We start from the raw sequence: 17,234 nt of genomic DNA, 5'->3' as shown, positions 1-17,234 counted from the left end.
CGCCCTTTGTCCCTTATTTGGGAGTGAGGAAGTTGGCAACCCCACACACAACTCGGCCCTCAGCTCACGCACAAAGGGAGTTTTCTGTTTTCGTGTTTGCAAGTCAAACCAGGAGACCAAAAAAATACAAAAAGATGACCCATCACCGACGTGGTGTACTGTCACCAAATGTTTATTTTCACACTTTCACCAAATACTAAAGCTTTCTTTGCAGAAGGTAGACATAAAAAAGCTGGAGTAACTCGGAGCAGGGACAGGCAGCATCTCTGGAGAGAAGGAACGGGCGACGTTTCGGGCCGAGACCCTTCTTCGGACCACATTAGAATTTGAAACTATCTTTTCAAGATGCTGGAGTAAGCGCTTGGATGGTTTCAAGACTTCACAGGTAGCAAGAGCGTGCACAGAGGGAGAAAAGCCCAAGTTAACAGCCTGACAATCTTCGTTTAGAGATACAGCGCGGAAACAGGCCCTTTCGGCCCACCGGGTCCGCGCCGACCAGCGATCCCCGTACATTAACACTATCATACACCCACTAGGGACAATTTTTTACATTTACCAAGCCAATTAACCTACGAACCTGTATGTCTTTGGAGTATGGGAGGAAACCGAAGATCTCGGAGAAAAGCCCACACAGGTCACGGGGAGAACGTACAAACTCTGTACAGACGGCGCCCGTAGTCGGGATCGAACCCAGATCTCCGGCGCTGCATTCGCTGTAAGGCGGCAACTCTACCGCTGCGCCCACCTCAGAAATACTGGCGATCGGGTTCCACCTTGGAAACTATTCATGTTCAAAGTGGAACTCTGATTACAAGTGCTGTGCATCTGAATTTCTTGCACTTCAATCTCTTTTCAAGGAAGGCCAACGTGCCATCCGCCTTAATTACCTCCCGCGCCTGGCAAACCCAGGCGAACAGAAATCTGCGTTTTCCCAAACATCGTCCCATGCCAGGGCTGGGTAACACTGGACTAATTCAACAGAAACATTTATTTCTGAAACAACTAACTGGAATGAAGCAGTCAAATATTCCGACGTCCTTAAATGATACCTCACTACAACACATAAAGCTGCTTGAAGAAAGGGTTGCCAACTTCACTCACTCCCAAATAAGGGACAAAGGGCGACGTCACCGCCCCGCGCCCCACGTGGCCTCACCCAGCCAGCGGCCACGCGCCCCTGCTCCACCAATGGCGGACGCCATTGGTGGAGCGGGAGCGCGTGGCCGCTGGCTGGGTGAGGAAGTTGGCAACTCTACATGAAGCCAACAAACTCACATCAAGTTTGCAACCTGCTGAATAACATGAAGCCCGGTGAAAGTGTCGGGAAGTCTCGTCAGTCCGTGTCAACGGTGCGTCGAAGACCATGCATGTCCCGAATTGACCAACAGTCAAGTGGCAAGATGGCCGATGACACCTTCATGATTAGAAATGCAATGGCTGGTACCCAATTACTTGTGGCCGACAGTCCTTCAGTTTAGTTGATCTGGAAACCAAAGTGGCTTTGGCTTGTATACTCTGGAATTTAGAAGGATGAGAGGGGATCTTAATTGAAACATATAAGATTATTAAGGGGTTGGACACGCTAGTGGCAGGAAACATGTTCCCGATGTTGGGGGAGTCCCGAACCAGGGGCCACATTTTAAGAATAAGGGGTAGGCCGTTTAGAACGGAGATGAGGAAGAGAGTTGTGAAGCTGTGGAACTCTCTGCCTCAGAAGGCAGTGGAGGCCAATTCCCTGGGTGCTTTCAAGAGAGAGTTAGATAGAGCTCTTCATGATAGCGGAGTCAGGGGGTATGGGGAGAGGGCAGGAACGGGGTACTGATTGTGGATGATCAGCCATGATCACGGTGAATGCCAGTGCTGGCTCGAAGGGCCGAGTGGCCTACTCTTGCACTTATCGTCTATTGTCTATTGAACCCATGTTAATCAGACGGCCCCATCATCAAAATTTAAAATGACCACCTCGTACTCCAAATCCAACGTTACTGAAGAAAATCATTGAACGTGCCAGCGATACGTTTGGGAACACAGTGAGAGCAACAAGCCCTCTCGCATTTGTTTTGTACCGATGGGTGACATCAGACCTCCTGCCGCTGAACGGCCCCAGCCTCTCCCAGCACCAGGTTGCTCGGCACCAGCGCTGGGCGGCAGACCAGGTAGTTTTGCTCATTGGCTTGGGGGATCTCCATGGAGGCTGGCTGGAAGCCGGTCACGGTGATGGCCGCGGGCACGGCGTGCACTTTGTTGAGGGCCTTCTTCTTCAGGAGGCAGGTGAAGACCTGCTTGAACCTCTTCCGGAAATGCTTGGAGATCAGGGCGTACACGATGGGGTTGAGGCAGGAGTTGGCGTAGGACATGCAGTGAGCCATCAGCCTGAAGGCGTAGGTGGCCTGGTTGAAGGGGAAGTGGCCGAACCAGAAGCACAGGATCACCAGGTGGTGGGGCAGCCAGCACAGGCAGAACAGCACGGCCACAATGATAATCATCTTGGTCACCTTCCGCTTGGCCTTCTTGGCTTCCGAGACGGTCTCAATGGGATCCACTGACGTCCACAGGTACTTGATTGTCCTGGTGTAGGCAAAGCTCAGGATTGTAACAGGCACAACATAGCCGAACAGAAATGAGGAAACGTCCATTACCTTTCTCCTCCCGTCCTCCCATATTGGCACGCAGACAGGTATCCCATTGTAGAGGACAATCTGGTAGTAATTCAAGTAAGGCCCAGCCAAAACCATGGACAAGGCCCAGATTATTCCGATGGCAATTAAGGCATTGCGTGCAGTGCGGAGATCCCGTGATTTCAAGGGGTACCTGATGGCAAGGTATCTACAAACAAACAAAAACAAAGACACAGGGGGGTTTTGAGAATACTGTGAATAGCTACAACATATTTTGACATGATATGATTTTGTCTAACCGGCCATAACTGCAGGGCTGGATCAGTATCAGTAGCAACTCCATGATCTATTACCACCCAGCTGTGGCCCCTACCCAAAGTCTGGATCCTAGAAACAGAAAATAAGTGCAGGAGTAGGCCATTCGGCCCTTCTAGCCAGCACTGCCATTCAATGTGATCATGGCTGATCAATACAATACAATATATCTTTATTGTCATTGTACAGGGGTACAACGAGATTCACAAGCAGTACCCCGTTCCTGCCCTCTCCCCATACCCCCTTGACTCTGCTATCATTCAGAGCTCTATCTAACTCTCTCTTGAAAGCATCCAGAGAATCGGCCTCCACTGCCTTCTGAGGCGGAGAATTCCACAGATTTACAACTCTCTGAGTGAAAACGTTTTTCCTCATCTCAGTTCTAAATGGCCTACCCCTTATTCTTAAACTGTGGCCCCTTGTTCTGGATACAGCGTGGAAACAGGCCCTTCAGCCCACCGGGTCCGCGCCGACCAGCGATCCTCCACACATTAACACTATCCTACACACACTAGGGACAATTTTTTACATTTGCCCAGCCAATTAACCTACAAACCTGTACATCTTTGGAGTGTGGGAGGAAACCGAAGATCTCGGAGAAAACACACGCAGGTCACGGGGAGAACGTACAAACTCCAATTTTACAGAGGCCAATTAATCTATAAAACTGGAGTTGGTAAAGTAACTAATAGTGGGTTTGATCAGTTTAGAGATACAGCTCGGAAACAGGCCCTTCAGCCCATCGGGTCCGCGCCGACCAGCGATCCTCCACACAATAACACCATCCTATACCCACTAGGGACAATGTTTTTACATTTACCAAGCCAATTAACCTACAAACCTGTACATCTTTGGAGTGTGGGAGGAAACCGAAGATCTCGGAGAAAAATCCACACAGGTCACGGGGAGAACGTACAAACTCCAATTTTACAGAGGCCAATTAACCTACAAAACTGGAGTTGGTAAAGTGACTAATAGTGGGTTTGATTAGTTTAGAGATACAGAGGAAACCGAAGATCTCGGAGAAAAACATACAAACTCCGTACAGACAGCACCCGTGGTCGGGATCGAACCCATGTCTCCGGCGCTGCATTTGCTGTAAGGCAGCAACTCTACCGCTGTGCCATCGTGCCGCCCCTTGGGTTTGGGGTGTCATCAGGTGAGTTCAGGTCGTGAGGAATGGCGGCAGGTAGATAGCAGATAGGGACGGTGAGCTTTCATTGTGGCCTTTGTCTAAACACAGGCTTTGGGGGGAGATTAATGGAGATCATGGAAAGTTTGTGGCACAGGGTAGACTAAGGTCAGATAGGAGCTTGGGGAAGGCCAGGTTTTTATTGGTATTGTTAGACACAAAGTGCTGGAATAACTCAGCGGGTCAGGCAGCATCTCTGGAAAAAAAGGATGGGTGATGTTTCAGGTCAGGATCCTTCTTCAGACTTATTGATATTGGCGGTCAGAGGCGGTGGGGGAAGATTCTGAAGGATATCAAGAAATAGGGGTCTTGCCAGGGTGAGGTTTTCGTCCAATTTTGCGTTGTGGAAATTCATTGGTACCAGGAGTGCTCAGCAAAGGTCACTCTGGATCTAACAATAGACAAAAGACAATAGGTGCAGGAGGAGGCCATTCGGCCCTTCGTGCCAGCACCGCCATTCAATGTGATCATGGCTGATCATTCTCAATCAGTACCCCGTACCTGCCTTCTCCCCATACTCCCTGACTCCGCTATCCTTAAGAGCCCTATCTACCTCTCTCTTGAATGCATTCAGAGAATTGGCCTCCACTGCCTTCTGAGGCAGAGAATTCCACAGATTCACAACTCTCTGACTGAAAAAGTTTTTCCTCATCTCAGTTCTAAATGGCTTACCCCTTATTCTTAAACTGTGGCCCCTTGTTCTGGACTCCCCCAACATTGGGAACATGTTTCCTGCCTCTAACGTGTCCAACCCCTTAATAATCTTATACGTTTCGATAAGATCTCCTCTCATCCTTCTAAATTCCAGTGTATACAAGCCCAGTCGCTCCAGTCTTTCAACATATGACAGTCCCGCCATTCCGGGAATTAACCTAGTAAACCTACGCTGCACGCCCTCAATAGCAAGAATATCCTTCCTCAAATTTGGAGACTAAAACTGCACACAGTACTCCAGGTGCGGTCTCACTAGGGCCCTGTACAACTGCAGAAGGACCTCTTTGCTCCTATACTCAACTCCTCTTGTTATGAAGGCCAACATTCCATTGGCTTTCTTCACTGCCTGCTGTACCTCCCTCCTGTGCCTAACATCCCTCCCGATGTGTTGTTGGAGAATTTAAATCATCTCAGGTGCTACTGAAGGCAAGAGGGGTTCACAACCAGGTGTTCACTGTGAATTTTCAGGAAGACTCGATTCGTTTAGAGATACAGCACGGAAACAGGCCCTTTCGGCCCACCGGGTCCACGCCGACCAGCGATCCCTGCACACTAACACTATCCTATACCCACTATAGGGACAATTTTTACATGTACCAAGCCAATTAACCTGCAAACCTGTACGTCTTTGGAGTGTGGGAGGAAACCGAAGATCTCGGAGAAAACTCACGCAGGTCACGGGGAGAACGTACAAACTCCGTACAGACAGCACCCGAAGTCGGGATGGAACCCAGGTCTCCGGCGCTGCATTCGCTGTAAGGCAGCAACTCTACCGCTAAGCCAACGCGCCGCTCACCTCAGAAATGCTGGCGATCGGGTTAGAAACATAGAAACATAGAAAATAGGTGCAGGAGTAGGCCATTCGGCCCTTCGAGCCTGCACCGCCATTCAATATGATCATGGCTGATCATCCAACTCAGTATCCCGTACCTGCCTTCTCTCCATACCCCCTGATCCCTTTAGCCACAAGGGCCACATCTAACTCCTTCTTAAATATAGCCAATGAACTGGCCTCAACTACCTTCTGTGGCAGAGAATTCCACAGATTCACCACTCTCTGTGTGAAAAAAAACTTTCTCATCTCGGTCCTAATAGTTCCACCTTGGAAACTATTCATGTTCAAGGTGGAACTCTGATTACAGGTGCTGTGCATCTGAATTTCTTGCACTTCAATCTCTTTTCAAGGAAGGCCAACGTGCCATCCGCCTTAATTACTTCCTGTGAACTGGCTGTGTCTTATGAGGCAGCTTCACTGGAATCCCCCAGCAGTTCACACTTTGTAAAATATTCCACCTTCTCGTCCTTGCTGCTGAAGTGCACGATCTCACATTTTCCCACATTATGCACCATCTGCTGCATTCGTTTGCCTATTCCCTTACCCTCTATATATTTTTGTGGATCGTTCACAGATCACCTTCCCACTCAGATACACATTAAGGCCAGACACAGATGTGTAGCACTCTTTTTTTTTTTAACATAACTTGCCTACAGCTGGGGCCTGTTTCAAAATGGCCGACTTTTGCCTCCTGTTCCCAGCGGAGGGCGAGAAATGATCCCTGTGGCAGTCCATTAGTGAAAGGTTACTAACCCAAAATTACCCATTTATTCTCAGCCACTGTCTCTACCCTTGACTCTACTCCTTCACCAATGATGATTCTATCCAGCTAGCCTCTTGCTTAAATGTCTCTTAAAATCTAGGGTTACCTTGTCCTCTGGCACTATTCTGCCGGTTAAACCATTAGACCTGTGAAACTATGATTCTTCCTGCAAAACCGTGTTCACTCTTTAGAGACGTGTTCTGATTTTCTCTGTACCCTGTTACTGTTTCCTGAATGTAGACACAAAGAATTGCAGATGTTGGTTTAAAAAATGAGACACAAAGTGCTGGAGCAACTCAGCAGGTCAGGCAGCATCTCTGGAGAACATGATCGCTAATGTTTCTGATCGGGGCAACTTCTTCAGACAGCAGCATTTTGTCTCCCAAATAATGGCTTTCAGCATTTTGCTGAGACCGCACCTGGAGTACTGTGTGCAGTTTTGGTCTCCAAATTTGAGGAAGGATATTCTTGCTATTGAGGGCGTGCAGCGTAGGTTTACTAGGTTAATTCCCGGAATGGCGGGACTGTCATATGTTGAAAGACTGGAGCGACTAGGTTTGTATACACTGGAATTTAGAAGGATGAGAAGGGATCTTATCGAAACGTATAAGATTATTAAGGGGTTGGACATGTTAGAGGCAGGAAACATGTTCCCAATGTTGGGGGAGTCCAGAACCAGGGGCCACAGTTTAAGAATAAGGGGTAGGCCATTTAGAACTGAGATGAGGAAAAACTTTTTTAGTCAGAGAGTTGTGAATCTGTGGAATTCTCTGCCTCAGAAGGCAGTGGAGGCCAATTCTCTGAATACATTCAAGAGAGAGCTGGATAGAGCTCTTAAGGATAGCGGAGTCAGGGTGTATGGGGAGAAAGCAGGAACGGGGTACTGATTGAGAATGATCAGCCATGATCACATTGAATGGCGGTGCTGGCTCGAAGGGCCGAATGGCCTCCTCCTGCACCTATTGTCTATTGTCTATTGACCACAAACAGGTCTGTGGCTGCAATATTTATTTCCCTCCCTTGTTCCACGGCCAGCAGAATTACATCTTCCACCTTCCGGGCTTCTGGGATGCTTCCAGAGCATTGGGAATTTTGAAGAGGTGAAGTGGATGGGCCAGAGTATTGCTGGAGCAGATTGTGAATGATGTCGGGTAAGTGATGGTGGAGCAAAGTACTGATGGGGCAAAGTGTGTCGTGGAGCCAGAGTCATGATGAGACAGATCGTTCATGAGTGGTGCGTTGGTGGGGCAGAAACATAGAAACATCGAAAATAGGTGCAGGAAGAGGCCATTTGGCCCTTCGAGCCAGCACCGCCACTCATTGTAATCACGGCTGATCATCCACAATCAGTAACCCGTGCCTGCCTTCTCCCCGTATCCTTTGATTCCGCTAGCCCCTAGAGCTCTATCTAACTCTCTTTTAAATTCATCCAGTGAATTGGCCTCCACTGCCTTCTGTGCAGAGAATTCCTCAAATTCACAACTCACTGGGTGAAAAAGTTTATTCTCACCTCAGTTTTAAATGGCCTCCCCTTTATTCTTTGACTGTGTGGCCCCTGGTTCTGGACTCCCCCAACATTGGGAACATTTTTTCCTGCATCCAGCTTGTCCAGTCCTTTCATAATTGTATACGTCTCTATAAGATCCCCACTCATCCTTCTAAACTCCAGTGAATCATTCAGATGGAGACCTGGCGGGGCAGATTGTTGGTAGAGCAGGGAGATGGTGGGGCAGAGTTGGGTGGGCATAGGGTTGGTGGGCAGAGTGTTGATGGACTAAGTGGTTTGTGGGGCAGAGAGTGGATGGAGCAGAGTACTGGAAAGGGTTGAGTTTCAGTGAGACAGAGCATTGACTGAGTGCAGATAATTGGGGTGGTTTCCAAGACCCGCATCTTTCCTTCTTCTTGGAGGGTAATAGACCTGAAACCAGGCGATCACTGACCCTTTAGATAGACGCAAAATGCTGGAGTAACTCAGCGGGACAGGCAGCATCTCTGGAGAGAAGGAATAGGTGACGTTACGGCTCGAGAACCTTCTTCAGCTGAAAAATCACCTATTCCTTTTCTCCAGAGATGCTGCCAGACCCGCTGACTTACTCCAGCATTTTGTGTCTGTCTTCGGTGTAAACCACCAGTTCCTTTAACCCTTTAACCCACACAGACTGAGGAACAGCTTATTCCCTTGTTATCAGACTTCTGAAACTCCATAAACCAGGGTGGGATCCCAATTTTCCAACCTACCTCATTGCAGACATTAGACCTGTCTCTGGAATTGTCATCGCCACACTGTCTGGGCCTACAGCGTCTGGACCTACACTGTCTGGACCTACAGCGTCCGTACCTACAGCGTCTGGACCTACAGCGTCAGAAGGGTCTCGACTCGAAACATCACCCATTCCTTCGCTCCAGAGATGCTGCCTGTCCAACTGAGTTACTCCACCTTTTTGTGACTACCTTCCAGATCTCTAGTCTCCCCTAACTCTCAGTCTGAAGAAGGGTCTCGACCTGAAATGCCACCCATTCCTTCTCTCTAGAGTTGCTGCCTGAGTTACTCCAGCAATTTGTGTCTATCTCTGATGTTGATGTTATAGACAATAGACAATAGGTGCAGGAGGAGGCCATTCGGCCCTTCGAGCCAGCACCGCCATTCAATGTGATCATGGCTGATCATTCTCAATCAGTACCCTGTTCCTGCCCTCTCCCCATACCCCTGACTCTGCTATCCTTAAGCGCTCTATCTACGGTCCTGAGGACAATCTTATCCCATCACCTCTGTTCCTACAGCACTGTGCCTAATCTACAGCACAGAAATAGGCAAATTTGGCCCAAATGTTTTTCATACCAGTGTATCTTCACAGCACAAGCATCAACTCATCAATTTCCACACGCATCGTAGCAAGAATCATTGTTTGGAATACTTCTTCCCATTTCTCCATAACCACATACAACGAGATAGAAACATAGAAACATAGAAAATAGGTGCAGGAGTAGGCCATTCGGCCCTTCGAGCCTGCACCACCATTCAATATGATCATGGCTGATCATCCAACTCAGTATCCCGTACCTGCCTTCTCTCCATACCCCCTGATCCCTTTTGCCACAAGGGCCACATCTCACTCCCTCTTAAATATAGCCAACGAACTGGCCTCAACTACCTTCTGTGGCAGAGAATTCCACAGATTCACCACTCTCTGTGTGAAAAAAAACGTTCTCATCTCAGTCCTAAAAGACTTCCCCCTTATCCTTAAACTGTGACCCCCTTGTTCTGGACTTCCCCAACATCGGAAACAATCTTCCTTGTAGATTGTACCTGATCCTCCCCCTCCATTCCCCCGAGCCTCCCCTCGTCCCTTGAGTCTCTTTTACCTTCCTATTCTTTCCTTCCTTGTTTTTTTACCCAACCTCTCCATGCCAACGTGTGTTTTTGCCTCGACTGTTCCATCTGGCGGCTGGTTGTGGCCCAGCCCATCTCTGGATAAAATCTTTTTCTTGAGTTTAGGTTTATTAGTAACAATAGTATTTATGGCCTCATCGTATCAATTTCAAATAACGTATTCTACAGCAAATGCGTGGATCACGAAGTTCTGGAGGGAACTCAGCGGGTCAGACAGCTTGTCCGGAGGTCACGGATAGGTGACGTTATTGGGTAGGGACCCTTCTTCAGACCCTAGAGTCTGAGGAAGGCCCTCACCTTGAAACTTGGTCTTTCACTGTTGTCCAGAGATGCTGCCAGATGCACCGAGTTAGTCCAACATAAGTTTTAACGCAAGATTTTAGCGTCTTGATTAGTATGGGGGATGTCAGGGGTTATGGGGAGAAGGCAGGAGAATGTGGTTGAGAGGGAAAGATAGTTCAGCCATGATTGAATGGCGGAGTAGACTTGATGGGCTGAATGGCCTAATTCTGCTCCTATAACTTATGAACTTATCCTGGTGTCCCTGCAGAGAATATGTTGGAGAGTAACTGCTTGACAGGGATTAACAACAGCTGGTTGTTCTCTGAGAGTCATTCCTCCTTCAGCTGACCTGACAAAAGTTCTCACACAGCGGGCCTGTGAATGGGCTCACCTGTCGACCGATACAGCAGCCAGCGTGAAGCTGCTGGCGTACATGGTGAGGTAGATGAAAAAGTGGACCATTTTGCACATGAAGGAGCCGAACAGCCAGCCGTCCAGCGTGTAGATGGTGGCTTGAAAGGGCACGCAGAAGATGATGAAGAAGAGATCAGCTATACTGAGGTTCAAGATAAAGAGGTTGGTTGTGCTGTAGCTTGGCTGCCCTTTCCTCAGTAACACCGCCAGGACAAGGCCATTCCCGACGGTCCCAAGAAGGAATATCAGCGAAAAGATGACCGGAACTATGATGCTACCGGGCCTAAAATCCAGGTTTTCAGAGACCTTCCAGTCATCTGCCATGTTGCTGTCAGGGAGGAGGTTTTAAAGAGGGAATGGCTGATGAAATTCTGTAAAGAGATAATACAATGAAATTAAAATAGACAATAACAAATCAACATGATCACAATTTTTGCTTTCTGCTGCCTACTTGTTTGGGTCGACAAGGCCTCCCTCAATTAGGGGTTGCCAACTTTCTCACTCCCAAATAAGGGACAAGGTGATGTCGCAACCCCGCGCCCCATGTGACTTCACCCAGCCAGCGGTCATGTGCTCCCGCTCCATCAATTGCGGCTGCCCGGGCCGGGATGCGGGTTGCCAGGCAACCTCCATTAGACGGCGCCCGGGCCTCCAGACCTACACTGTCCGGTCCTACAGTGTCCGGACTTACACTGTCTGGACCTACACTGTCCGGACTTACAGCATCCGGACCTACAGCGTTCGGGCCTACAGCGTCCGGGCCTACAGCGTCCTGGCCTACAGTGCCCCCCGGGCCTACAGCGCCCCCTGGGCCTAATATGGGACAAGGGCGGTCCCGTAAGGGACAAACTAATTTAGCCCAAAATACGGGATGTCCTGGCCAATACGGGACAGTTGGCAACTCTACCCTCAATGCCTACGTAGGCAAGTTCCCTGAGATAAAGGATCAGAGAGCCCAGGTCAGTCTGGCGGACTCTTGGATGGGACAAAGGTGCCAGCTTGTAACTGGGCTCACTTACAATGTTTTACACATATACAGCCCCCGTAAAATTAATTGGCCAGCTCATTTCATGGCAACTGACAGGTTGTTGAAACCAGGAATTTATTGATATTCAGGGGAGCAGTGAAGTGTAAAAGTAATATAGCTGCCATCTGCATGGACTTCACGGCACTCATTTATTGTTAGTTTTGTATATTAAAACATTTCAATATCATGGTTCCCTTTGAAAGGCAACAAGAAATGCAAGGTCCCATCCTGTTGTCAAGCATGATTTTCCAATATTCATCAGCACACAGCTCAGACAAAAGCCTTGTTCACGGCACATAAAAGGCATTAATTAAACAATGATGTTAATTTGGACAACAAATTAAAATCAAACTGGATTAAAGGACATGTAAAGATAGAGCCATAGATTCATACAGTGTGGAAACAGGCCCTTTGGCCTAACTTGCCCACACTGGCCAACATGTCCCACCTACGCTAGTCCCACCTGACTGCGTTTGACCCATATCCCTCTAAACCTGTCCTATCCATGTACCTGTCTAAATATTTCTTAAACGTTTCGACGTTAATCTCCTCAACTACCTCCTCCGGCAGCTCGTTCCATACACCCATCACTCTTTGTGTGAAAAAGGTATCCCTCAGGTTCCTATTAAATCTTCCCCCCTCACCTTAAAGCTATGTCCTCTGGTCCTCGATTTCCCCTACTCTGGGCAAGAGACTCTGTGCATCTACCCGATCTATTCCTCTCATGATTTAGCCAGAGTTTCTCTCTGATTTCCTGCCATTTTGAAGCAGTTAACAAAATCAGCAATATGTCAGAATTATCTCCTATCTGCTCTATGTTAGAATTTGTGTTTGAGGGCATTAAGTTCAGAGGGCACTGGACTTCCGGCAGCTTAGCATTATGCTCATCTCAGCAAACGGCAAACTTAAGCAGAGGTGAGGACAGGCTAGCGACCTGCTCCCCAGGTCAGCCAATGTCTTGCACCGGAGCCTCCAGCTATTTGGCTGAAAATATTATCACAGCTTAGTAAAAACCAAGGCACATCCTTTACAACCAGACAACAGACATTCATTTACCACAGCTACATGTATCACTAAGATAGCTTTAAAGGAACAAACTGCAGCGAGAAACACTTATGTGCTCAATTATAGTAAATTTGCTATAAAAAAAAATATTTTTTTTCCCCATTGTCATTCTCCCCACAATCCTATCATTAACTGTTCACACCAATAACATTGATCTACTCTGAATCTAATCTAATTATTATTTTATCATGTTTAACTTCCTAGCTGCTAATGTGGCTGTATCTACCTATGTATTTCTTCCGCTTCGGATCCTTGCTTTAAATACTGACAATTTAAATCTTTGTTTTAATTTTCCACGTTTTTACACATGAGTATCAGCCAGCCTGTGATAATCACTGCGTAGATAGCTCTTATGCTTCCAAAACACACAGAGCAAAGCACACATTTCAAATTATATAATTACTGATGCAAATACTTATACACACACTGATGGTTGCATCCACATAGATACAAATATATAGATACATGTATAGATATCTGTTTTTACATATGCATACATGGATACACAGTGCTAGATGCACAAATACGCAGATATGAATAGTACACAAACATATTCTGACATGGACACATAGATAAAAATATGCATAGATACTATTATGAAACACACATAAGAGCCCACTTACATTAAAGGAAACATAGATTCAAACAATAATGGAAATCATTTAAAATTCTAAATATAAATTAGTAACGCTGCTTTTGAAAATTACATTTTTTGCAAAATAATAACCACAATAGGAACGACAGCTTCAAATTCCAACTTACAATCAGTGAGTACTTGTCAAGGAATTAGAATTCACTCAGCCAACAGTCTGCAAGTTACAGTGAATCCCCATGAAAGAGCCCTTAAACGCAACAAGCTTCCATCTCTCGCAGAATACCAACACCCCTCACACCCTTTTTTTTGTTCTTTGAATACTGCGTGCTGTCGGTCCAGTTTGCACCCCGGTGCTCTGACATACCACTGTAAGCAGGGGCAATGGTGTCCTCTCAGTGGGACCACATATTCGCAGTTGAAAGGAGGTGCACTCTTCTTTCACACTGATCTTGTGTTGAACGTTGGATCAGGGTTCTGGTGAACTGGAGAGCAAATCAGCATTAACTCTTTCACTGGCACATTGCACAGGGAGAAGGCAGGCACAGGTTTACTGATTGTGGATGATCAGCCACGCCCACGATGAATGGCGGTGTGGGCTTGAAGGGGCCAAATGGCCTCCTCCTGCACCTATTTTCTATGTTTCTATGTATCACGTACTCTTCCCATAGGTCAAAAACATTAGTAATGGCCTTGTCTGTTGTGTCCAAAATGTAAAAAAATATTTCAGATTGATCTTCTGAAACATATAATGACTAAATCCCTATTTGACCAAACCCTCGATCGCAAGGGTGTATTCATATGCCTCCTCCATCCACACTCAACCTGTTCTCTGTGGTGAATCATGAACTCATGATCCAAATCACAATTTGCTTGTAGAAAGCTAATTCCCAGTCGCTAAATAGTTTTGATTGAAAGATGCAGCATGGGGACATGCCCTTCAGCCCACCGAGTCCAGGCTGATTCTCCATCACCCGCTCACGCTGGTTCTACGTGATCTCATGTTCACATCCATTCCCCGCACACTCAGGGCAATTTACAAGGGGGGAATTAACCTGCAAACCTGCACGCCTTTGGGATGTTGGAGGAAACCAGAGCACCCGGAGGAAACCCACGTGGTCACAGGGAAAACATGCAAACTCCACACAGACAGCATCCAAGGTCAGGATTGAACCCTTTGCTGTGGGGCAGAAGCTCTACCAGCTGTGCCAACAATGATAATATTCAATGTCCCCCAGCATTGAACTGAATTATAGTTTAGAGATACAGCGCGGAAGCAGGCCCTTCGGCCCACCGGGTCCGCGCCGACCAGCGATCCCCATACATTAACATTATCCTACACCCACTAGGGACAATTTTTACATTTACAAAGCCAATTTACCTACAAACCTGTATGTCTTTGGAGTGTGGGAGGAAACCGAAGATCTCGAAGAAAACCCACGCAGGTCACGGGGAGAACGTACAAACTCCGTACAGGCAGCACCCGTAGTCGGGATCGAACCCGGGTCTCCGGTGCTGCAAGCTCTGTAAGGCAGCAACTCTACCGCTGCGCCACTGTGCTGTGGTGCACCCTGGGAAGAAGCAGTAACGGTTAACACTGGAAGGTCATTTCACACACACACACGCACGCACCAGTATTTCAGTCAGGTACTCTCTCTATTAAATAAATAACTACTGGCGCTGATTATGCATGACCACCAGTATTGCAGGTAGTACTCCAGATCTTCATAACCCACTCGGGGGGAAAAAAATCAATACCCTCTCCACATCCTTTCATCCCTTCTGGCAGTCAAAACAGCTTCTGCTACTCCACTCCATCAAAACCTGTCATGATTCCCAGCAGTTTATTGGATCTCGCTTTCCTTCTCTGTCCGATACACAGTTTCATCTTAACCAATTCATAGCTGAAACCTTTCAATTCCTGCAACTGCCCGAGGATCTCTCTGTCACTCTCAATTCCAAGCTCCGAGATGCTTCACTGCAGTAAGTGCCCGGTACTCCCCAGGTGAGATCCCACATACAGGTTTGGCAGAGTTTTCGAAGACTTTCGCACACAAAGTGAGGAGCTGTGCTGGTGGTGGAGATGTGATGGTATCACAAGGTTGGAGGGAGGAGAGGCATTTATGGGAGGAATAAATACCATAAAATGAGAAATTCAACTCTGGTCTGTCAGCGACATGCTTATTTACAGTTCAGCTCTGTTGAATTAAATGTCAGATTTCAAATTAAGGTCATCAGTTCTCTAGGGGGCAGTTCAGATTTCAGCATTATAAAGCACTCTTTTGTGCACCAGTCAATCCTAAAACTAAACATAGAACTTAATCCCAGATGGAATTCTCTGCCACAGAGGGCAGTGGAGGCCAAATCACTGGATGAATTTAACAGAGAGTTAGATAGAGCTCAGGGGGCTAGTGGAACCAAGGGATATGGGGATATGTCCCTCCCTTCCCCTCCTCCTTCCCAGATCTCCCTCTATCTTCCTGTCTCCACCTATATCCTTCCTTTGTCCCGCCCCCCCTGACATCAGTCTGAAGAAGGGTCTCGACCCGAAACGTCACCCATTCCTTCTCTCCCGAGATGCTGCCTGACCTGCTGAGTTACTCTGGCATTTTGTGAATAAATACCTTCGATATGGGGAGAAGTTGGGCACAGGTTACTGATTGTGGATGATCAGCCATGATCACAATGAATGGCAGTGCTAGCTCGAAGAGCCGAATGGTCTCCTCCTGCGCCTATTTTCTATGTTTCTATCAAATGTACGTTGAAGGGTCTTGAATGTGTCGTTCCTTGTGATTGTAATGTTATGGTGAATATATGTATCCTCTTTTCTTGTCTTACATTCTTTGTCTTTGTTGATGTTGCAAGTGGAACTGCTGAGATGCAAGAAAAACTTTAGACTTGATCTGACAATAAAGTATTATCGTATTGTTTCGTATATTCACTGGCTGTATTTCACGGAGCTCAGGAAACCCCTGCAACTGACAGGAGACAGGGATTGTGCAGGAAAAAAACTGCAGATGCTAGTTAAAACCGAAGGTAGACACACAATGCTGGAGTAACTCAGCGGGTCATGCAGCATCTCGGGAGAGAAGGAACGGGTGACGTTTCGGGTCGAAATGCATTAGCCGGGACATCCCGTATTTTGGGCTAAATTAGTTTGTCCCTTATGGGACCGCCCTTGTCCCGTATTAGTTGGGTTTGCCGACTTCCTCACTCCCAAAGAAGGGACTAAGGATGACATCACCGCCCCCGCGCCCCACGTGACCTCACCCAGCCAGCGGCCACGTGCTCCCGCTCCACCAATGGCGGCCGCCATTGGTGGAGCGGGAGCATGTGGCCGCTGGCAGGGTGAGGTCACGTGGGGCGCGGGGCGGTGACATCGCCTTGTTCCATATTTGGAAGTGAGGAAGTTGGCAACCCAATCAGCACCTGTCCTCTCTACATCCTTTATTGACTTATCATGCGTCCTTCATGATCTCCACTCTCGGTAGAGTTGGATGTTGTTGAGGAATGGTCTTTGTGCAGGTTTACATGCATGAGGCTAATTCTACTGGATGCAATAGACAATAGACAATAGGTGCAGGAGGAGACCATTCGGCCCTTCGAGCCAGCACCGCCACTCAATGTGATCATGGCTGATCATTCACAATCAGTACCCCGTTCCTGCCCTCTCCCCATACCCCCTGACTCCGCTATCATTAAGAGCACTATCTAACTCTCTCTTGAAAGCATCCAGAGAATTGGCATCCACTGCCTTCTGAGGCAGAGAATTCCACAGATTCACAAATCTCTGACTGAAAAAGTTTTTCCTCATCTCAGTTCTAAATGGCCTACCCCTTATTCTTAAACTGTGTCCCCTGGTTCTGGACTCCCCCAACATCGGGAACATGTTTCCTGCCTCTAGCGTCTCCAATCCCTTAATAATCTTATACGTTTCGATAAGATCCCCACTCGTCCTTCTAAATTCCAGTGTATACAAGCCTCGTCGCTCCAGTCCTTCAACATATGACAGTCCCGCCATTCCGA

At 47.5% G+C, this 17,234-nt stretch overlaps 1 protein-coding gene across 1 annotated transcript; it reads right to left on the bottom strand.

Moving 5' to 3' along the window:
- Nucleotides 1-1,276: 1,276 nt before the first annotated feature.
- Nucleotides 1,277-13,648, bottom strand: LOC144611376 (galanin receptor 2b-like). The gene is made up of 3 exons (XM_078430447.1): nucleotides 13,379-13,648; nucleotides 10,502-10,895; nucleotides 1,277-2,826 (listed from the first exon to the last, which is right to left on the bottom strand). Exons 2-3 carry the CDS (start codon nucleotides 10,846-10,848, stop codon nucleotides 2,079-2,081), a joined length of 1,095 nt encoding a protein of 364 aa, XP_078286573.1. The 5' UTR covers nucleotides 10,849-10,895; nucleotides 13,379-13,648; the 3' UTR covers nucleotides 1,277-2,078.
- Between the last annotated feature and the right edge of the window lie 3,586 nt (nucleotides 13,649-17,234).

The sequence above is a fragment of the Rhinoraja longicauda genome, chromosome 40 (genome assembly GCF_053455715.1).
Source record: "Rhinoraja longicauda isolate Sanriku21f chromosome 40, sRhiLon1.1, whole genome shotgun sequence".
Lineage (NCBI taxonomy): Eukaryota > Metazoa > Chordata > Chondrichthyes > Rajiformes > Arhynchobatidae > Rhinoraja > Rhinoraja longicauda.
Note: the sequence above shows the minus strand (reverse complement) of the source record. Positions and strands in the feature narration are given on the sequence as shown.

Excerpts from the sequence above, each read along its gene's own strand:
- LOC144611376 (XM_078430447.1), bottom strand. The coding sequence starts at position 10,848 with ATGGCAGATGACTGGAAGGTCTCTGAAAACCTGGATTTTAGGCCCGGT. Across the intron at positions 2,827-10,501 it reads GCTGCTGTATCGGTCGACAG|ATACCTTGCCATCAGGTACC; the intron begins GTGAGCCCATTC and ends GTTTGTTTGTAG.